Source organism: Oncorhynchus kisutch, linkage group LG10, assembly GCF_002021735.2.
Source record: "Oncorhynchus kisutch isolate 150728-3 linkage group LG10, Okis_V2, whole genome shotgun sequence".
Taxonomy (NCBI): domain Eukaryota; kingdom Metazoa; phylum Chordata; class Actinopteri; order Salmoniformes; family Salmonidae; genus Oncorhynchus; species Oncorhynchus kisutch.
The window spans coordinates 41,786,232-41,810,068 of record NC_034183.2 but is presented as its reverse complement, the minus strand read 5'-3'; the positions used below and the strand labels follow the sequence as shown (position 1 = coordinate 41,810,068).

The 23,837-nt window shown below is 43.4% G+C and overlaps 1 protein-coding gene across 2 annotated transcripts in view; it reads left to right on the top strand.

The window, feature by feature from the left end:
• The window catches only part of LOC109897225 (microtubule-associated serine/threonine-protein kinase 2), a 146,653-nt gene that overhangs the window by 90,336 nt on the left and 32,480 nt on the right, over positions 1-23,837 (top strand). For both annotated transcript variants that reach the window (XM_031833704.1, XM_031833703.1), the window contains 3 exons: positions 7,048-7,123; positions 13,826-13,904; positions 18,177-18,328. In XM_031833704.1, the coding sequence (XP_031689564.1) occupies positions 7,048-7,123; positions 13,826-13,904; positions 18,177-18,328 (307 nt within the window). The remainder of the gene's footprint in view (positions 1-7,047; positions 7,124-13,825; positions 13,905-18,176; positions 18,329-23,837) is intronic.

Here is a 23,837-nt window from a genome sequence, read left to right as displayed (position 1 = left end):
AAAATAAAGAGACGGGAGGGCCAGAAAAGTAATGTTTGGAAAAGATTTGGTCAAGTAGTAAAAGAGGATGATAGCAGTGCCGGCCTTGTTATGTGTGATGATTGTGAGGCGCTATCCAAATTTGACAGACACAAGACGGCCTTTGACATGTCAAGGGAACTGTAGCCTACTGTTTAGATGGGTTAAATCAAAACTGAAATCTGGACACTGACTGTAGGTCTATAACCTCTCACATAGCCTTAATAATAACTCCTAGAATGAGAGTGAAACAGTTGTTGCAGTAAAATTATACACCAAAAGTAGGCAAGATTTGGACTTGGGAATAGGAGTGGAGAAATAGGATTGAATTCTTTCTGCATCTTGAGAGATTGCAATGTTCAGGTCTGCAGAGGTGCTGTCGTCATCATTAAATTCTTACGACGTGACTATCATTATTTATTTATCGAATAATTACCTACTACGTTTTAATTATTACTCGATTAAATGAATCATGTAACTATTAACTCACTAGGAATTTGGGCCACCACGGGAAAAGTTTATTTAATGAGTTGCCGTTTCCCGAATTAACTCAAGAATATAGCATCATACCAGTCATCAATCAATAATTTCCTCATATCAGTCTCATTCTGAATGTCGTTGACCTGGTACATCTGCACGAATCCTAGCCTAAGTGATGAATCAGCAATACACAAATTGTCTTAATTATTTATTTACTAACTAACTAAATAATCACATAGAAATACATAAACACACACACACGCTATAAGTTATTGATTACTAAAATAATGCATATGAAAGGTCCCTAGTGGACTAACCTGATATGACAGCTTGTTACACAATGGAAAGGGGTATGGAAAGATAAAGAGCGGGAGAGACAAAAAGAGTGGACTTATCATACATCCATTTGGAAACTACGCTCACCGTAAATATGAATATTTAGCACCCTAACAACCGCTTATTCGGATTAGAAATGCAACAAATATTTACGCGTAGATGTCTTTCTCTGTCGTCTCTCTGTTGAAACCACTCAATATGTCTATGGGGAGTAGTTCCCATCTATGGGGAGTAGTTCCCATCTATGGGGAGTAGTTCCCATCTATGGGGAGTAGTTCCCATCTATGGGGAGTAGTTGCCATCTATGGGGGGTAGTTCCCATCTATGGGGCGTAGTTCGATATAAGTCTCTGGATGTCCACCAGAAGTCACAATATCCTTCTTAGTTGTAGGCTTCTTTTGTTCTGGAGTGTTCTTAGAATGGATACATCAGGGGTGTATCACACAGTGGTGAGAGGGAACTGTTCTTCCCTCCCGTCTTGGTCAATTGTCCTAGACTACTTCACAATACCCAGTTGCAGACTGAGAATGTTTAGCCTATTCCTCACCTTCTTCTAGTCAGGTAGTTTTAACCATCTCAACGCGTGGACCACGTCCTCACGTTCTCTGAGTAGCGTAGCCACTGTCACGGACTCCCCCAGTACTGCTGCTCATTCCGTGCACCAGTTCCGGAGGTCTATGTCACCGGCCTCTAGGCGTTCATGAACTGTCTCATTACGCACACCTGATCCCAATTCCCCTGATTAGTAATTGTATATATGTGCCCTCTGTTCACCATTGTCTTGTCGGTTATTGTTCCCATGTCCGTTCGTCTCGTGAGTACCTGTGCTTTGTTATTTCGTCTTTCGTGCTGCGTGTGTTGTGCACTTGTTATTACGGGTCTCGTCCCGTGTAGTGTATTGTGGGTCCCGTATATTTTACCTCGCTCTTTTGTTTGGGTTACAACCCTGTGTTTTTGTATACGTGTTTGTTTTGGGCTATTTTGAGTATTTTGAGTATTAAACCCCCCCTTTTACAAATTCCTGCGCCTGTCTCCAATAATTTATACAATGTGACAGCAAGTTTTGCAAGAAAAAAAATGTAGAAGTCAAAAATCACATTGTTATCTTTTCACAAATAGTTTCATATTTAATCATATGTTTTACAACATTTAGATGTAAATCTGATATATACATTGTGAAAGCTCTTAAAGTTACAATGTTTCCGTTATAATGTCTTTCTGATTCTCATTTTAATGACATCACAAAATAGACATTCATTTCCCATATTTCATCTGTCATCATTCCCAACATTATTTATGTTAGAAATATTGTTTCAGTGTCCATTGTTTGATGTCGAAGTTCTGGCGGCACGGTCTCTCTGTGTAACACAGCAGACATTCCATTCTCCCAAACTGATGAGCCAAAGGGAGAGTTTCTGCAAGGTATTTACGACCGATCATTAAGTCATAAAACCGGCCCAACTCCATCCCTCTCATGACAGAAGCGTCATAAAAGCTGATCGTATTTCTACCACATAAAATATGCATCGAAGCCGAACTGAAACACGTTGGGTCATTTTTACAGCTTTCTTTTTCTTTACCACCAGTCAAACTGATGTCATTTGGACATTTTGCATAGATAATCTTTCCCTTTTCTTTTGTTGAGTTATTGTAGTTTCTCTCCAGTCTCCGCGAAGACGTCTGTATGAGTGTGTTTGTTTATGTGGGAGGTAAAATGGGTCACTCTCACTGCGATAGCTAGCTGTCTGTCTGCATACATCTCTCCTTTCATGAGTGGCAACCCAATTAACGTGACTCCAGGGGTGTAGAATGAGGATAGGGTTTCTCCCATCAGGGAAACACATAGAGTTGAGGAGGTTTTTAGTGCTGAAAATCCCATAGGGCTCTCTAACAACTCTCATATCTCACACCATGGGCTCTCAAGTGCAAATGGAATAATACACCTCTGAATCGCTTTTAACCTTGACACGCACACACACACACACACACACACACACACACACACACACACACACACACACACACACACACACACACACACACACACACACACACACACACACACACACACACACACACACACACACACACACACACACACACACACACACACACACACACACTGTGTCTTTGTTTCCCTGAAGTAAACTACAGTATCTCTCCTCACCATAATGTAATGTCATTCTTTGCCTGTGTGTATCACCCTGTGTGTCTGTGAATGCGACTTCATTTGAATAATGGTTCCCGCTCTCAGTGAGGTGTGTATCTATTCATCTAGCCTCCTGCCTACTTGTATGCACTGTATCTATGCGTCGAAACACAGTGCAGAGTGATTGAGCTCATGCCTCTAAGCCTCCTAATAGCCCCTCTGAGGCCCCAAGCCCATTTAAAAACAGCTTTCACTGACAGGCCCCAGCCTTAACACACTACTCAGGGTTACACACTCCAAGTTCCAGGACACACACCACATACTATATACACACACAAAGACACACTCACTCATACACACACACACGCAAGAGGAGCCAAGTGTTTCCTACTCCGGCAGATAGACAGGGAATTAATTAATAATTCATTAATATTTAAAGGCCCAGAGCAGTCAAAATTCCCTGTGTTTTGTATTATATTGTACATCCGCTAATGAAATTAACACTGTTAAAGTGTGCAAAAAAAATTTGATCAGTGTTATTTCCTGATAGTTTCTTGTTGAAAATGCAATCTACACAGGAACTTCTAAGGGAGTTCAGGCTTGCCTGATGACCTCACCAGGCGGTAAATTGGTCAATAAACCAATAACAAAGAGAGCTCCAAATCTCTCTGCCAATAACAACTCGTTTTAAGTTGTCCTCTCCCCTCTCAGACCACTCCCAGACAGTCTATTTTTTTTTTGCCAAATTTGATGGAAAACTGTTACAGTAAGGTTTTTAGTTTTTATTTAACTAGGCAAGTCAGTTATGAACAAATTCTTATTTACAATACCGGCCTACACCGGCCAAATCCCGGACGATGCTGGGTCAATTGTGCGCTGCCCTTTGGGACTCCGAATCATGGCAGGATGTGATGCAGCCTGGATTCGAACCAGGTACTGCAGTGACGCCTCTTGCACTGAGATGCAGTGCCTTAGACCAAGGTACATAATTGGAACCCAGAATGATTTGATATGGATATAAAAACAGCTGTATTGGGCCTTTAAAGGATCTGTTCTGGCGTCACATTCTCAGAAAATACATAATTGATGCGGGAGGGAGGGAGGTGGGGACCAACCCCCAGCACCCCGTCTGCTATGCTTCACCACCCAGTGAGGGGTGAGAGCAGCGCCCCACATGTTTCACCCCCCCTCCCCATCTCCCCTGTCCCACTCCTCAGATTGATTGGGATGATTTATGTGAAGCGGATTTGGCTTTTCCATGTTGAGCAATTTGTTACGTCACACCCCGGATTTTCTCTATGTTGAGCTGTTGGGTACCCACAATGTAGGCTAATTAGCAGACAGACATTGAGGGTTCTATATATATGCCCGAACTCCAGATCGTTTAATCAACCCTGCTCTCTTTTACGCTTGCTTTCTTACTCCCCCCCTCTCTCTCCATCCCCACTCTCCACTGTCTGTACTGCTGTATGATTTAGTCTATATTGAGACAGTAGTAAGATGTTAAGTTCGACTGTCGGTCGAGTAGCTTGTTGGTGTCCATCTTCTTTCTCTAATGGTCTGTAAATGCTTTATTCCTCTAATTCATCTCATTGTGCTCTGATTGTGCTGCTTGTTGCTGAGAAGAACCAGACGATTAGCAGCCCATTGATCAAACACCCCTTTCATCCGGATCCTCCCCGCCTCTCCTCTTGTCCTCTCCTTACGCCGTCTGTCCCTGGCTAAATTAGAACACTCCATCAAGAGCTTTGTGATCTCTGAAAGACCCTTTCCTGTCAGAAAGGAGGAAGACGAAGGGATGAGGAGGAGAGGAGGCGTGATGGGGGGACGTATTTGCTGTTTAGCGTATGCTGAAGGAGGAGTTGGAGGGTATACTGTATGTAGGCCCTATGCAGTACACACACACAGGGATGACAGAACCATATTTTTCAGTAACCTTTCACATGCCAATAAAGGTTGAGGGTTTTCATCTAACCTGTGTGATTGTGGTGTTGGGTTAACGTGACCGTCTTCCAAAAGCACCTGAAACCCTACATCTTCAAAGTGTATCTTAAATTTAAAAAAATATTTAAAAAAGATATACAGTGGGGAGAACAAGTATTTGATTCACTACCGATTTTGCAGGTTTTCCTACTTACAAAGCATGTAGAGGTCTGTAATTTTTATCATAGGTACACTTCAACTGTGAGAGATGGAATCTAAAATCCAGAAAATCACATCGTATGATTTTTAAGTAATTAATTAGCATTTTATTGCATGACATAAGTATTTGATACATCAGAAAAGCAGAACTTAATATTTGGTACAGAAACATTTGTTTGCAATTACAGAGGTCATACGTTTCCTGTAGTTCTTGCCCAGGTTTGCTCACACTGCAGCAGGGATTTTGGCCAACTCCTCCATACAGACCGTCTCCAGATCCTTCAGGTTTCGGGGCTGTCGCTGGGCAATACTGACTTTCAGCTCCCTCCAAAGATGTTCTATTTTGTTCAGGTCTGGAGACTGGCTAGGCCACTCCAGGACCTTGAGATGCTTCTTATGGAGCCACTCCTTAGTTGCCCTGGTTGTGGGTTTTGGGTCGTTGTCATGCTGGAAGACCCAGCCACGACCCATCTTCAATGCTCTTACTGAGGGAAGGAGGTTCTTGGCCAAGATCTCGTCTCGCGATACGTGGCCCCATCCATCCTCCCCTCAATACAGTGCAGTCGTCATGTCCCCTTTGCAGAAAAGCATCCCCAAATAATGATGTGTCCACCTCCATGCTTCAGTGTTGGGATGGTGTTTTTGGGTTGTACTCATCCTTCTTTTTCCTCCAAACACGGCGAGAGGAGTTTAGACCAAAAAGCTCTATTTTTGTCTCATCAGACCACATGACCTTCTCCCATTCCTCCTCTGGATCATCCAGATGGTCATTGGCAAACTTCAGACAGGCCTGGACATGCGCTGGCTTGAGCAGTGGGACCTTGTGTGCGCTGCAGGAGTTTAATCCATGACGACGTAGTGTGTTACTAATGGTTTTCTTTGAGACTGTGGTCCCAGCTCTCTTCAGGTCATTGACCAGGTCCTGCCGTGTAGTTCTGGGCCGATCCCTCACCTTCCTCATGATCATTGATGCCCCACAAGGTGAGACCTTGCATGGAGCCCCAGACCGAGGGTGATTGACCGTCATCTTGACCTTCTTCCATTTTCTAAAAATTGCGCCAACCGTTGTTGCCTTCTCACCAAGCTGCTTGCCTATTGTCCTGTAGCCCATCCCAGCCTTGTGCAGGTCTACAATTTAACCCTGATGTCCTTACACAGCTCTCTGGTCTTGTCCATTGTGGAGAGGTTGGAGTCTGTTTGATTGAGTGTGTGGACAGGTGTCTTTTATACAGGTAACAAGTTCAAACAGGTGCAGTTAATACAGGTAATGAGTGGAGAACAGGAGGGCTTCTTAAAGAAAAACTAACAGGTCTGTGAGAGCTGGAATTCTTACTGGTTGGTAGGTGATCAAATACTTATGTCATGCAATGAATTGCAAATGAATTACTTAAAATCATACAATGTGATTTTCTGGATTTTTTTGATTCCGTCTCTCACAGCTGAAGTGTACCTATGGTAAAAATTACAGACCTCTACATGCTTTGTAAGTAGGAAAACCTGCAAAATCGGCAGTGTATCAAATACTTGTTCTCCCCACTGTATATACAAAAACACTGTCCTGAACCAACACTTGCACTTGACACTCCCCCTTCCAGCTCTGACTTTGCTGATAGCCACTTTATTGAGGAAAAGTGTACTTACTATGTGTGTGATATGTGATTGTCCCACCTAGCAATCTTAAGAGCGTCTACTACTGTAAATGACTCAAATGTAAATGCTAATCTATTGCATAGTTTCACTACCTCTTATTACACACACTTCACTGACATGCCTATGTAGGGGGATCTTATGTCCTTTCTCTCCCCTGGGATTAATTTACTAACTAACTAAGTCTAGAATCTGGCTTTTGTTTCTTTTTATGCCGTGTTTAATTCTTCTCTCTTTTCTGCTTCTCTCTCCCTCTCTTTCTCCGTCTCTCCCAGGGAGCAGCCCTCTGGACAGCCCCAGAAACTTCTCCCCCAACACGGCGGCACACTTCTCCTTCGTTCCAGCTCGCAGGTGAGCCAGGGGGTCAAGGGGCAGGGTTTCCATTTCGGAAAATGTGGCACCGGGCAATGTTACCGGGAAGATTACAATTTTCTGACCATTTGACAAATTTACCGGACCCATATGCATTGAGTGCGTAACCTGTTAGGTTGTCCAGCCACGGTGCTCAAAATGTTAGAAATCACATTTAGATTATGGTAATTAATCTTAACAAAACATGCAAGTCGTGTAATGAGGCAGCCAATAAAACTTCATTTTCAAACTTTTGCCAAAATGCAATTCGCGGGGGGGAAAAAACATTCTTAACAGTGCACCTGTGCACCGGTTCCGTATGTGACAGATATGAAAATCTCAGAAATGTAGAAAGAGGGGGAATCTAAAGATGCAACAACTAGGATAGGTTGCTAATATGACTAGGATTGTGCCTCTGGCTTCTGGACAACCAAAGAAAGTTGATATGAAAACCAATAGAACAGGGGAGAAATGCTGGTTTCAATGACATGAGGAGGTCTTTATAAAATAATTGATTCCACTTTTTTATGGTCGGATTTTGCCTAAGCTACTTTGAAGCAAGGTAAGATATGCCTCATAATATGAAGTAAAAGGCTCTGTCAAAATAGGCACTGTATGCTGTGTGCGTGTGATAAGTAAGATCAAATCAAAGTTTGTTTGTCATGTGCGCCGAATACAGTAGACCTTACAGTGAAATGCTTACTTACAGGCTCTAACCAATTGTGCAAAAAAGGTGTTAGGTGAACAATAGGTAAGTAAGGTAATAAAACAACAGTAAAAGACAGGCTATATACAGTAGCGAGGCTATAAAAGTAGCGAGGCTACATACAGACACCGGTTAGTCAGGCTGATTGAGGTAATATGTACATGTAGATATTGTTAGAGTGACTGTGCATATATGATGAACAGAGAGTAGCAGTATCGTAAAAGAGGGGTTGGTGGGTGGCGGGACACAATGCAAATAGCCCGGTTAGCCAATGTGCGGGAGCGCTAGTTGGTCTGCCCAATTAAGGTAGTATGTACCTGAATGTATAGTTAAAGTGACTATGCATATATGATAAACAGAGAGTAGCAGCAGCGTAAAAAAAGAGGGTTGGGGGGGGGGGGGGGGGGGGGGGGTTGCGGGGGGCACACAATGCAAATAGTCCGGGTAGCCATTTAATTACCTGAGTCTTATGGGTTGGGGGTAAAAACTGTTCAGAAGCCTTTTGTCCTAGACTTGGCACTCCGGTACCGATGGTAGTAGAGAGAACAGTCTATGACTGGGGTGGCTGGGGCCTTTGACAATTTTTAGGGCCTTCCTCTGACACCGCCTGGTGTAGAGGTCCTGGATGGCAGGCAGCTTAGCCGCAGTGATGTACAGGGCCGTACGCACTACCCTCTGTGGTGCCTTGTGGTCAGAGGCCGAGCAATTGCTGTACAAGGCAGTGATGCAACCAGTCAGGATGCTCTCGATGTTGCAGCTGTAGAACCTTTTGAGGATCTCAGGACCCATGCCAAATCCTTTTAGTTTCCTGAGGCGGAATAGGCTTTGTCGTGCCCTCTTCACGACTGTCTTGTTGTGTTTGGACCATTTTAATTTGTTGTTGATGTGGACACAGACGAACTTGAAGCTCTCAACCTGCTCCACTACAGCTACTACATTATGGTGTTGAACGCTGAGCTGCAGTCAATGAATAGCATTCTCACATAGGTGTTCCTTTTGTCCATGTGGGAAAGGGCAGTGTGGAGTGCAATAGAGATTGCATCATCTGTGGATCTGTTTGGGCGGTATGCAAATTGTAGTGGGCCTAGGGTTTCTGGGATAATGGTGTTGATGTGAGCCATTACCAACCTTTCAAAGCACTTCATGGCTACGGACATGAGTGCTACGGGTCTGTAGTCATTTAGGCAGGTTGCCTTTGTGTTCTTGGGCACAGGGACTATAGTGGTCTGCTTGAAACATGTTGGTATTACAGACTCAATCAGGGACATGTTGGTATTACAGACTCAATCAGGGACATGTTGAAAATGTCAGTGAAGACACCTGCCAATTGGTCAGCACATGCCCGGAGCACACGTCCTGGTAATCCGTCTGGCCCTGCAGCCTTGGGTATGTTGACCTGTTTAAAGGTCTTACTCACGTCGGCTACGGAGAGCGTGATCACACAGTCATCCGGAACAGCTGATGCTCTCATGCATGCTTCAGTGTTGCTTGCCTCGAAGTGGGCATAGAAGTTATTTAGCTCGTCTGGTAAGCTCGTGTCACTGGGAAGCTCGCAGCTGTGCTTCCCTTTGCAGTCTGTAATAGGTTGCAAGCCCTGCCACATAAGACGAGTGTCGGAGCCGGTGTAGTACGATTCAATCTTAGCCCTGTATTGACACTTTGCCTGTTTGAAGGTTCGTCGCAGGGCATAGCAGGATTTCTTGTAAGCTTCCGGGTTAGAGTCCCGCACCTTGAAAGTGGTAGCTCTACCCTTTAGCTCAGTGCGAATGTTGCCTGTAATCCATGGCTTCTGGTTGGGGTATGTAAATACAGTCACTGTGGGGACGACGTCCTCGATGCATTTATTGATGAAGCCAGTGACTGATGTGGTGTACTCCTCAATGCCATCGGAAGAATCCCGGAACATGTTCCAGTCTGTGATAGCAAAACAGTCCTGTAGTTTAGCATCTGCTTCATCTGACCACTTTTTTTTTATAGACCGAGTCACTGGTCTATAGTTTTGGCTTGTAAGCAGGAATCAGGAGGATAGAGTTGTGGTCGGATTTACCAAATGGAGGGCGAGGGAGAGCTTTGTACGCGTCTCTGTGTGTGGAGTACAGGTGATCTAGAATTGTTTTCCTTCTGGTTGCACATTTAACATTTAACAGTTCTACCAAACACAATTTGGTAGAACTGATTTAAGTTTCCCTGCATTAAAGTCTCCTGCCACTAGGAGCGCCACCTGGGTGAGTGGTTTCCTGTTAGCTTATTTCCTTATACTGCTGTCTGAGTATGGTCTTAGTGCCTGCATCTGTCTGTGGTGGTAAATAAACAGCCACGAAAAGTACAGCTGAAAACTCTCTTGGCAAGTAGTGTGGCCTGCAATTTATCACAATATACTATACTTCAGGCGAGCAAAATCTAGAGACTTCCTTAGATTTCGTGCACCAGCTGTTGTTTGCAAATATGCACAGACAGCCCCTCCTCGTCTTACTGGAGTGTGCTGTTCTATCTTGCCGGTGCAGCGTCTTTGTTGTAGAAAAAGATCTTTGTCTAATCCGAGGTGAGTGATCGCTGTCCTGAAATCCAGAAGCTCTTTTTTTTGCCATAAGATACGGTTGCAGAAACATTATGTACAAAATAAGTTACAAATAACGCGGGGAAAAACACATATTAGCACAATTGGTTGGGCACCCGTAAAACTGCTGACATTTTTTCCGGCGCCATGATGACTAACGCAAATGCGCACATTTATTCCAATACATTATGCAAATTAACCTATAGACCGATAAGCATGACAGTCAAATGTATTTCCATCGACTGGTATTTCCATCAGTTAATAAAGAGCATTCTTTTTCAATGGATTGTTTCTTGTTTTGCGGGTCAATTTGGCCAGTAACAATTTGATTTATCGGATTATCGGCCAAAAGCCGACAATTACCAGCTAACGGAAACCCTGGTCAGGGGTTAGCTCACTGGGATCAAATGACTTAATATGTCTGATGGTGATTGTCTTCATAGTTATGCTAGGTAGAAAGGACTATTACCTCATTCTATTATTTGAGCCATACTGCTCATTGTCAGTCACCTGCACACCCACAGTAGAGCCAGTTTCCCCAAGCCCAGCTCCAGTTCAATAGTTCACAGCAGAAACTGTGAAGAGTGGAGCCCAAATGGATGCCATTTATCCTCCAGAGTTTAGCCTTAAAATCCAATCCCTCCCATGGCTAATACTCACAGCACCTCTGTGCTCCTCTTTAAATGATAATTGAAAGTCTGGCTAATCAAGCCCATATCATCTGAATGTTTGAAGCCTGGTTGAATATTCTCTTATCTGTCACAGCCTTTGACTAGGAAGTGTAATTACAGAACTAGAGATAGAGAGCCTGTGTGGAGTTAAGCACAACTCAAGATTAAAAGGATACATTAATTTCATAAGTCGTTCTACACGAGGCGAGAGATATGGCATGTGCTGGTATGATGGTCTTCTGTTTGGAAGAAGATACCACTTCTTTTGCCCTGAACCTCAATAAATCAGGTGAGTCAGGAGACAGAGAAATTAACCTGAAGCAACAGTGCCACCCAGAGGTGAAGTGTCATAATGCAGGATGAGATCTGCAAAAAAATGGTTCTTTATTATTTTATTTTTTTTATTTCACCTTTATTTAACCAGGTAGGCTAGTTGAGAACAAGTTCTCATTTGCAACTGCGACCTGGCCAAGATAAAGCATAGCAGTGTGAGCATACAACAAAGAGTTACACATGGAGTAAACAATTAACAAGTCAATAACACAGTAGAAAACGAAGGGGGGGTCTATATACAATGTGTGCAAAAGGCATGAGGAGGTAGGCAAATAATTACAATTTTGCAGATTAACACTGGAGTGATAAAAGATCAGATGGTCATGTACAGGTAGAGATATTGGTGTGCAGAAGAGCAGAAAAGTTAATAAATAAAAACAGTTCTGCAGTGCTCATTACAAGAACACATGTAGCGCTAACACTATCCTCTCTCCCACACAGTCACGGGCACAGGGCTGACAGGTAACTTCTCACCTTTAACCTTTTACCTCCACCCCCTAACCTCTATCTCCTGTCCTCTGCCCTGAATGGAAACACCAAGGCCCGTATTCACAAAGCATATCAGAGTATGAGTGCTGATCTAGACTCTGTCCATATAATCTAATTCATTATGATCTGAAAAGCAAATCTGATCCTAGATCAGCACTCCTACTCTGAGATGCTTTGTGACCTCTACAGTGCCTTCAGAAAGTATTCACACCCCTTTCACATTTTGTTGTGTTACAAAGTGGGATTAAAATGGATTTAATGTCATTTGTTTATCAATGATTTACACAAAATACTCTAATGTCAAAGTGGAAGAAAAATGTTTGAATAATAATAATAAATTAATGGAAAATAAAACACTAAGATATCTTGATTAGATAAGTACTCTCTGACTCAATATGTTAGAATTGCCTATGGCAGTGTTTACAGCTGTGAGTCTTTCTGGGTAAGTCTCTAAGAGCTTTGCCTAGATTGTCCTATATTTGCCCATGATTCTTTAAAAGGTTCTTCAAGCTCTGTAAACTTGGTTGTTGATAATTGCTAGACAGCCATTTTCAAGTCTTGCCATAGATTTTCAAGCCGATATAGGTCAAAACTGTAACTAGGCCACATTTAGGAACGTTCAATGTCGTTTTGTTAAGCCAACTCCAGTGTATATTTGGATTTGTGTTTTAGGTAATTGTCCAGCTGAAATGTGAATTTATCTGCCAGTGTCTGTTGGAAAGCAGACTGAACCAAGTTTTCTTGTAGGATTTTGCCTGTGCTTAGCTCAATTGTGTTTATTGGTATCCTGAAAAACTCCCTAGTGCCTGCCAGTGACAAGCATACCAATAACATGATATAACCACAACCACGCTTGAAGATATAAAGAGTGATACTCGGGAATGTGTTGTGTTGGATTTGCTCCAAACGTAACGCTTTGTACTTCATGACAAAAAGTACATTTCTTTGCCATATTTGTGTTGCAGTATTACTTTAGTGCCTTATTGCAAACAGGATGCATGTTTTGCAGTATTACTTTAGTGCCTTATTGCAAACAGGATGCATGTTTTGTCGATACAGTATATTATAATAGCATTGTGGAGTAACTGCAATGTTGTTGATTCATCCTCAGTTATCTTCTATCACAGCCATTCAACTCTATAACAGTTTTAAAGTCACCATTGGCCTCGGTTTCCATCCAAAGTGTAATTACTAACTGCACTCAAATGGACATTCAATGTCTATTTTATCAATTTTTTTTTACCCATCTACCGATAGTTGCTCTTCTAGGTGAACCATTCGAAAACATCCCTGGTCATTGTGCTTGAAATTCACTGCTCGACTGAGGGACCTTAAAGATAATTGTGTTTGTGAGGTACAGAGATGGGGTAGTCTTTTAACAATTATGTTAAACACTAGAGTTAGTCCATGCAACTTGTTATGTGACTTTTGCTGAGCACATTTTGTTTATAATAAAAGTGTTGAATGCTTATTGACTCAAAAGACATTTCAGCTTTTCATTTTAAATGAATGTGTAAACATTTCTAACAACATAATTATATTTGTGATGCCCCAGTCCCTAGAGAAGTGTGGCCATCCCAAACCTGCATGGACCTGCCCTATAACCAGGACTGTACTCCCTCCTGCAGAACATATTTCATTTCATCTCATATTCATTTCTATGTTGTCTTCTTGGCAGAAGGTGTGCGTGTGTGTTTGTTGGTTTGTGTCAGTGTGTGTGAGTTTGCTTGCATGTGTTTGTGTTTGCAGACTTTGTCTGCAGTGTTCAAGTTCTTACAGACATCTAGCTCGGAGAAGCACAACTTTTGTACCATGGCTCCATCAAACCTTTCATAGTTAACCCAGGTAACTTGTCTGACACTAATCCTTTCCATCCTCTCTGCTCCTCTGTATCTCTCTCTCTTTCTCTCTCTCTCTGTTTCCCTCCATTTCTATCTCCTTCTCAGGACGGATGGCAGGCGCTGGTCTTTGGCATCACTGCCCTCCTCTGGATATGGCACCAACACACCCAGCTCCACTGTCTCTGTGAGTGTGTGTGTGTGTGTGTGTGTCAAGGTCAGCCATCGAGGCATTCAGTTACTGTTCGATTAAACATTAGAATGGTCAAAATGAGTGACCGTAGCGAATTTGAGCGTGGTATGATCATCGGTGACAGGCACGCCGGTTCTAGTTTCTCTGAAACGGACGGGCCTCCTGGGCTTTTCACGCACAACAGTGTCGAGGATTTAATTTTTAATTATTATTTTTTTACCTTTATTTAACCAGGCAAGTCAGTTAAGAACATATTCTTATTTTCAATGACGGCCTGGGAACAGTGGGTTAACTGCCTGTTCAGGGGCAGAACGACAGATTTGTACCTTGTCAGCTCGGGGGTTTGAACTCGCAACCTTCCGGTTATTAGTCCAACGCTCTAACCACTAGGCTACGCTGCCGCCCCATTTACTGAGAATGGTACGAAAAAAAACCCACATGCAGTCCTGTCTAGGGATGCACGATATATCGGTGAACATATCGGCCGATATTAGCTAAAAATGGCAACATCGGCCCGTTGTCTAGTTTAACGCTGATGTGCAAAACCGATGTCAAAGCTGACGTGCATACCTATATAACGTAGGTACATGATGTGCATACCTATATAACGTAGGTACATGACGTGCATACCTATATAACGTAGGTAGATGATGTAAGGACGCCACGTAATATTTAGCGCTACACGTGCAACACAACATTCCTAACCGAGCCCACAATGTCTGCTGTGTAGATCGAGCAGTCAACAAGTCGAGCAGTCATTTGAAAGAGTAAGAACATTTCAGCAAGACAACTCAAAGGCAAAATCCAAGATAATGGATCAACAATCAACCGTTCTCTGTCGTGGGTGATGTTGTCTTTTGCTGGTCGAATACCGGTACACATTATCAAGTGAGCTATTTTTCAGATGTTTCCCTACCGAAGTTACACAGTAACTGCTATTAGCTTCACGACCGACATTTGGACCAGCGATATCAGCCCCATGAGCATGCTGAGTCTTGACAGCACAGTGGGTCGTTGAGGATTTCGTACTGAGGAAAGTCGTATTGCATGCTCATGAATGTGCTGCTATTCATACCGCTGCTGCCATTTCAAGCTCCATTCAAACAACTGACTCGAGAAATAAACTCACCAACTGCGCCTGCAGCCGATGTGATACCCTCCGTCATGGCATTGAATCGCCTGCTCAGCAAAACTGCCGACAGACTGTGCACAAGCGATTCGGTGGCATTCTCTCTTTACTGTGTCGCCACCATCCTCGATGCTATGTACAAGGGCCTCTACTTCGATGCAGACAAGAAACAGGGTTTATGTGAAATGTTACATACACAGCTGGACAAGATGGAATCGGACACAGTGACAATGCACACTGAGGAAGAGAGGCCACGGACAGACAGAGCTGAAACTTCACTGCTTGACATGTATGATGAAATCCTGGTTGAGAATGAAACGACTGAACAAGTGAACAATGAAACAGCACAGCAAGTAAGTGAAAGAAATAGGTTTTGATTATGTTTTACTGGTAATAGGAACATACGTAAATGCCAACAAAATAACTTTTTGGTCAGTGTGGTGTGTGTGTAACCTTTATTTAACTAGGTAAGTAAAATTCTTATTTACAATGACGGCCTACCCCGGCCAAACCCAGACGACGCTGGGCCAATTGTGCGCCGCCCTACGGGACTCCCAATCACGGCCGGATGTAATACAGCCTGGATTCGAACCAAGGACTCTAGTGACGCCTCTTGCACTGAGATGTAGTGCCTTAGACCACTGCGTTCGTGTGTGTGTGTGTGCGTCAACAATTACTGCATTACTGCCCACCGTCAACAAAAACTATACAACACATAATTGGCTCCTAGCCTACAAGCATAGGCTACTTTCTGTCCCTAACACTTAAACTGAAACTAAATAATATATACATTTTATACAAATGTTATGATAAAACTTAAACTAAACCAAATTTCAAATGTAAATCCTAAAACGAGTGCATTCGGGAAGGATTCAGACCCCTTGACCTATTCCACATTTTGTCATGTTACAGCGCAAATTATTATTTTTTAATTCACTCATAAATCTACACAATATAATAATGACCCAGCAAAATCAGGTTTTTATATTTGTTTGCAAATGTATAAAAAATGTCAAATGTAAATAATACTTTTACATAAGTATTCAGACCCTTTACGCAGTACTTTGTTGAAGCACCTTTGGCAGCGATTACAGCCTCGAGTCTTCTTGAATATGACACTACAAGTGTGCACACCTGTATTTGGGAAGTTTCTTTTCTGCAGATCCTCTCAAGCTCTGTCAGGTTGGATGTGGATTTTTAGGTTTTTAGGTTTCTCCAGAGATGTTAGATCGGGTTCAAGTCCGGGCTCTGGCTGGCCCACTCAAGGAAATTCAGAGACTTGTCCCGAAGCCACTCCAGCGTTGTCTTGGCTGTGTGTTTAGGGTCGTTGTCCTGTTGGAAGGTGAACCTTCGCCCCAGTCTGAGGCCCTAAGTGCTCTGGAGCAGGTTTTCATCAAGGATTTCTTTGTACTTTGCTTCTTTCATCTTTCCCTCGATTCTGACTACTCTCCCAGTCCCTGCCGCTCAAAAACATCCCCACAGCATGACGCTGCCACCACCATGCTTCACAGTAAGGATGGTGCCAGGTTTCCTCCAGACGCGACGATTGGCATTCAGGCCAAACAGTTCAATCTTGGTTTCATCAGACAAGAGAATCTTGTTTCTCATGGTCTGAGAGTCCTTTAGGTCTGAGAGTCCTTTTGGCAAACTCGGAGTGGGCTGTGTGTGCCTTTTACTGAGGAGTGGCTTCCTTCTGGCCACTCTACCATAAAGGCCTGATTGGTGGAGTCGTGCAGAGATGGTTGTCCTTCTGGAATGTTCTCCCATCTCCACAGAGGAACTCTGGAGCTCTGTCAGAGTGACCGTCGGGTCCTTGGTCACCTCCCTGACCAAGGCCCTTCTCCCTTGATTGCTCAATTTGGCCATGTGGACAGCTCTAGGAAGAGTCATAGTGGTTCCAAACTTCTTCCATTGAAGAATGATGTGTGTTTTTGGGGACCTTCAATGCTGCAGAAATGTTTTGATACCCTTCCCCAGACCTGTACCTTTACACAATCCTGTCTTGGAGCTCTACGGACAATTCCTTCGACCTCATGGCTTGGTTTTTTTCTCTGACATGCACTGTCAACTGTGGGACCTTTCATATAAATAGGTGAGTGCCTTTCCAAATCATGTCCAATGAATTGAATTTACCACAGGTGGAGTCCAATCAAGTTGTAGAAACATCTCAAGGATGATCAATGGAAACAGGATGCAGCTGAGCTCAATTTTGAGTCTCATAGCAAAGGTTCTAAATACAAAATAAGTATCTGTTTTAAATCTGTTTTTTATTTCAAAATATTTTTTTATAAACCTGGTTTAATTTTGTCATTATGAGGTATTTTGTGAAGATTAATGGGGATATTTATTAATTCCATTTTAGAATAAAGTGAAAACTTTTGTACTATGGGGGATAGTAGATTGACATAGGCTAGTGCTTTTCCTGTTCTTTCGGCCTACTCATCTTGTTGACTGACGAAAAGTAAATCTGGACGGACAGTTCTTCCAATATTTTCAATATGCAGTTGCATCCGCAGTGTGTCTGTCTTCACTTGTTGCCTGTGAGAAAGACCCGATCAAGTTATGGAGAGCCATGTGAGTGAGAGGTGCTTAGGAGCTTAAGGGCACAACGCAGCACTCTGGGCCAAGGGCACAATGTCCACTGGCCGCAAAAGGCATGCATTCTTTTAGGGTGCACATAGGGGATGCCGTCGTGAAATTCGAGGCATGAAATTGTGTATGAGAGACTAATGAAGTGTGCACAGCCTGCGCAAAACACAAAGCAGAGCTCATGCCTTTCAAGCTACTTTTTTCAAATCATCATTAGTCTCATCATGCAGCTATCCCAAACCGTTATCCCAATTTTAAACTCTCCAGAATTTGTTCATTCACAGTTTCTTTATCTCTTCTTCAAAGGCAACAGCCCAGTAGAGTGTAGAGCACACGACCATAGCCACTAGCCAGGAGTTACCATTCCCAGCCCCAGTTACTCGCTGCTAGCAATGGGCTCTTTTGCCCTTGTACTCCCTCCCTCTAGCAGTTAGCCGCTACTAGCTACTCAGCTCTTCTGTCCTTGTTACTCTCTCCCTCTAGCAGTTAGCCGCTACTAGCGCCCGGCTCTTCTACCCTTGTAATCCCTCCCTCTCTGCTTCTCACAGTCATCCTGTTCATCCCAGGAGAAGCTGCACCAGCTGCCCTTCCAGCCCACGGCGGACGAGCTGCACTTCCTCACCAAGCACTTCAGCTCCGAGAGCATCACCGACGAGGAGGGACGACACTCGCCCATGCGCCCCCGCTCACGCAGCCTCAGGTAGGATATCCGCCAGAGACTCATACACCCACACTTCAGTACAATGCCCAGTGCCCACTCAAAGCCCCCTTTGCCATCCTCCTGCAGTATCTCATCTAAATGACTGTCTGTTGTTTGTCAGTAGGCCTATCTGTAGGCTGTAACTTTCGTGGACACAAAGGTATTCTACCTGTTGTTGGTAGACAAAAAGGTCAGGCCCTTCTCATTGACACATCGCTGGCAGGTGTGAGTGACTGTGACCTCTTCAGTGTGGGTGGCTGGCAGCAGAAGACTTCTATCACCTGTCTACTGCCCTCAGCCTCAGACTCCTCGCTCGTTAGCCATCACACCCTGTCCCTCTTTCTGTCTGTCTCTCTCTCTCTCTCTCTCTCTCTCTCTCTCTCTCTCTCTCTCTCTCTCTCTCTCTCTCTCTCTCACTTTACCTCTGTCACTCTTGCTTTTCTCCACTCCTCTTTCTCTGTCTCTCTCCACCTCACTCTCTTTCTCACTCGCTCACTCTCCATCTACCTCCCGCTATGTGTCCCTTACTGGCACAACATTTTCTGTGTCTATCAGTTTTTGGTGCCAGAATGGACACTACATGACCAAAAGTATGTGGACACCTCCTTGTCGAACATCTCATTCCAGAGTCATGGACATTTAATATGGAGTTGGTCCCCCTTTTGTTGCTATAACAGCCTCCACTCTTCTGGGAAGGCTTTCCACTAGATTTTGGAACATTGCTGCGGGGACTTGCTTCCATTCAGTAACAAGAGCATTAGTGAGGTCGGGCAGTGATGTTTGGCGATTAGGCCTGGCTCGCAGTCTGCGTTCCAATTCATCCAAAAGGGGTTTGATGGGGTTAAGGTCAGGGCTCTGTGCAGACCAGTCAAGTTCTTCCACACTGATCTCGACAAACCATTTCTGTATGGACCTTGCTTTGTGCACGGGGGTATGGTCATGCTGACATAGGAAAGGGCCTTCCCCAAACTGTTGCCACAAAGTTGGAAGCGCAGAATTTTCTAGAATGTCATTGTATGCTGTAGTGTCAAGATTTCCCTTCACTGGAACAAAGGGGCCTAGCCCAAACCATGAAAAACAGCCCCACTTTACAGTTGGAACTATGCATTTGGGCAGGTAGCGTTCTCCTGGCATCCGTCAAACCCAGGTTTGTCCGTTGGACTAGCCAGATGGTGAAGCGTGACTCATCACTCCAGAGAATGCGTTTCCAATGGCGGCGAGCTTTACTCCACTCCAGCCGATACTTGGCATTGCGCATGGTGATCTTAGACTTGTGTGCTGCTGCACAGCCATGGAAACCCATTTCATGAAGCTCCCGATGAACAGTTATTGTACTGATGTTGCTTCCAGAGGCAGTTTGGAACTCGATAGTGAGTGTTATAACCAAGGACACACTACACTCTTCAGCACTCAGCGATCCCGTTCTGTGAGCTTGTGTGGCCTACCACTTCGCGGCTGAGCCGTTGTTGCTCCTAGACGTTTCCACTTCATAATAACAGCACTTACAGCACTTACAGCACTTGACTGGAGCAGCACTAGCAGAGCAGAATTTTGACAAACTGATTGTTGGAAATGTGGCATTTTATGACGGTGCCACATTGAAAGTCACTGTGCTCTTCAGTAATGCCATTCTACTGCCAATGTTTGTCTATGGAGATTGCATGGCTGTGTGCTCGATTTTAGAAACCTGTCAGCAATGGTGTGGCTGAAATAGCCGAATCAACAAATTTGAAGGGGTGTCCACATACTTATGTGTATATATAGTGTATCTATCTCATTCAGTGAATCTGTCACTGACACTGTGTTCTCTGAGTTCTGAGGTGCCAGAACTGGTGACATCTCAGCTGATCAGCAGTTCAGCTGTGCCTCCCTGTCCTACCCTGTTCTGTTATGACCTGCAACTGTCAGTCTTAATCCCCTCCCTTCTTAACTTCTCCTCCTTCTCCTCCTCCTCCCCTGGCTCCTGTCTCTGCATTCAGTTACCCCTCCTTTCAAAAGCTAAACATCAAACAGACTAGCTACTGAAAGTCCCAAACTTTCTGCCTTAGCAGCAGACATATCTCATCTCTACGTCCCCTCTCCTCTCCTCTCTTCTTGTCTCGTCCCCTTCATCTGTGTGGATTTAGAACACACTGCTTTCATCTCACTCTATCCTCATGAATGGAGAACAGAAAATAGCTCTGTTGGTATGATATGAGAGATACACTTCTCACTTAGAGAGATGCGGTTTAGTGTTAAGATGACTCGATGAGACAGAGGCCTAGCCGTTCCCCTCCTACTAGGCCGTATCTTTATCTGAATGTACTCACAAGGGGCTTGCCTGCCACTCAGGCTATAGGAATGAGATGTATAAATATCAGATGAGGTATGAGGGAAAGGCATTACTAGCCGTTTACAAATGACTATCCCTGCTGTATGACTTTACTGTATGCCTCAGCAAGGATTAATCATCTGATGAAGGAGAGAGATGGGCAGTGATGGAGAGAGAGAGAGGGAGGATGGTAGGGGAGAGTGAGGCTTTAGGGGGTGAAAGAGATTGTGAGAGAAGGATGGAGGAGCTTCAAAGAGGGTGATTGCTATAGAAATAAAGAGAGAGAACGGGTGGGAAAGAGTGCTACAAGGCAGATGAGGTGAGGGAGAGATTGTGAAAGAACATGCGAGAGAAAGCTAGGGATGCAACAATTCACCGATACGCATCGGCCCCTGAATCAAATGTTTAAGATACAAGTGCATCGGGCTGCGGACCCCAAACCAATCCAAATTATGTATGCATCAATCCAATGACGATTTTAGCATGTAAATCTTATTGGGGAAAATTCCCTTTTTTTTATGCATGTTGTTGTGGGTGAAATTCTAAGATTATTTTATAATACTGTTATTGCATCAAAATATTGTTTTATGCAACAGAATAAGGGGTTCTTAAAACTATATTGTGTCTGTGTGAACTGAGAGTGGGCCTCTGGGGCTTAATGCTGACAGTAGATTTACGATGCCTTAGGCCACATTCATTCATGTGAGGGAGATGGCTATGGTTTGACTGGAACCAGGGAGAGATGGCTTCGGTATGGGTTTCTAAACAATGAGAACAGTCTATACAGCAGATACTGTCTGTTGTGAATTCTTAACACTGCTACACCTGGCTATCAGTGGAGCCTTGTGTGGCTGCAAAACAGTTCATTCAGCCTCGTTTACTGCCTTCAATAAAAAGAAAAACATAGCTGATATGGCTGACTTTCATAAACAAACGTAGTTTCTTCTGACAATTGAGATATACAAACTATGGAATAAGGGATCAATGAGTGGATGAGGTAATCCGTCATTTCGAGTAAGACATTAATGAGCAAGCTAAGACGGACGTGATCAATATAACTATTTGTACAGTGATAGAATTCCTAAAACAGGCTAAAGGCTACATGTGCACCACCATATCAGAACAGTAGGCTAAGTTATAAGGGGGAAAGGGCCCAAATGATTAGGGTGAGGCACATGGGCTACTAGCAGCTTACTACACAACATACACTTAGTATTACTTTCCTAGCTACAGTATGCATATCTCCCTGGCATATTACATCATTTATGCAGCAGCACACAATTTGTGGGCAATTTGTGGGCAATTTGTGGGCATACACTCTGTATTTTCTGCTGGCTGCCCCTCCACCACAGAAAGCACTGAGCTAGGCTTAAACACCTGCATTTTGTAGCTGCCTTACTCAAGAAAGCAAAAAAGAGACCATGTTTGGATGTTGCTCCAATTATTTTTGGGGTTTTGGGGACATTGTTTGCAAACTGATATGTGACACGTATTAATGGCAAAATAACATGCAGGTGGGGCTCAAAACCCTGAATGACGTGTCGCCACTACAACGGGTCAGAAAATCGATTCAAACGTTACAAGTAGCCGGTTCACACATTATTTTTGCTTATATTACATTATTTCTACATTTCGAAAATAGGACAACTGATGTGTCCTCCCCTTCAGTGCCAAACTGCATGTAACTGTGCTACAACCCCAGCCAATATCAGTAGCCTAGTTAAACTGCACTCTGTGCCCAGCTTCGCACCCTGACCAACGCGAGGTAGGTGGCCTGTTCTTGCTGTACCTTCAGCATTCAAATGATAAAATGGCCTGCGTGATATTTGGCTTTATTAGTTGACAAAATACTGTATGTATACGGAATAAAAATATAAATGCAACATGCGACAATTTCAAAGATTTTACTGTTACAGTTCATATATCATTCAATTAATTCAATTAAAATACATTTATGGATTTCACATGACTGGGAACACAAATATGCATCTGTTGGTAGGGGTGTTGATCAGAAAATCAGTATCTGGTGTGACCACCATTTGCCTCAGGCTGTTGATTGTGGCCTGTGGGATGTTGTGCCACTCCTCTTCAATAGCTGTGGGAAGTTGTTGGATATCGGCGGGAACTAGAACATGCTGTCTATCCAGAGCATCCCAAACATGCTCAACTGTGACAGTCATGTGTATAGGTGGCAGGGAAGTCAGGCGCAGGAGAATCAAAACTTGGTGGAATGGAGTAGTTTAATAACTTAAAACACTCCAAAACCATGAAATACAATGAAACAAAGTGGGTAAGAGGACCCGTCGCGCACCAAAATACAAAACACGAATACTGAACATAAAACAATCTCTGACAAAGACATGAGGGAAAGCAGAGGGTTAAATACACAACAGGTAATGAATGGGATTGAAACCAGGTGTGTATGAAAACAAGACAAAACCAATGGAAAATGAAAAATGGATCAATGATGGCAAGAAGACCGGTGACGGTCATAAACATCTCTATCTCACCCTCTATCTCTGTTATATACCCTTTGTTGGGAATGACAAAGTATTGAGATAAACTTTTGTTATTGACCAAATACCTATTTTCCACCATAATTTGCAAATAAATTCATTACAAATCCTACAATGTGATTTTCTGGATTTCTTTTTCTCATTTTGTCTGTCATAGTTGAAGTGTACCTATGATGAAAATTACAGGCCTCATCTTTTTAAGTGGGAGAACTTGTACAATTGGTGGCTGACTAAATACTTTTTTGCTCCACTGTATGTAGACTCAGTGAGCATAGCCTTGCTATTGAGAAAGGCCGCCGTAGGCAGACCTGGCTCTCAAGAGAAGACAGACTATGTGCACACTGCCCACAAAATGAGGTGATAACTGAGCTGCACTTCCTAACCTCCTGCCAAATGTATGACCATATTAGAGAGACATATCTTCCTCAGATTACACAGAACCACAAAGAATTTAAAAACAAACCCAATTTTGATTAACTCCCATATCTACTGGGTGAAATTCCACAGTGTGCCATCACAGCTGCAAGATTTGTGACCTGTTGCCACAAGAAAAGGGAAACCGGTGAAGAACAAATACCATTGTAAATGCAACCCATATTTATGTTTATTTATTTTCCCTTTTGCACTTTAACCATTTGCACATCGTTACAACACTGTATATATACATAAGATGACATTTGCA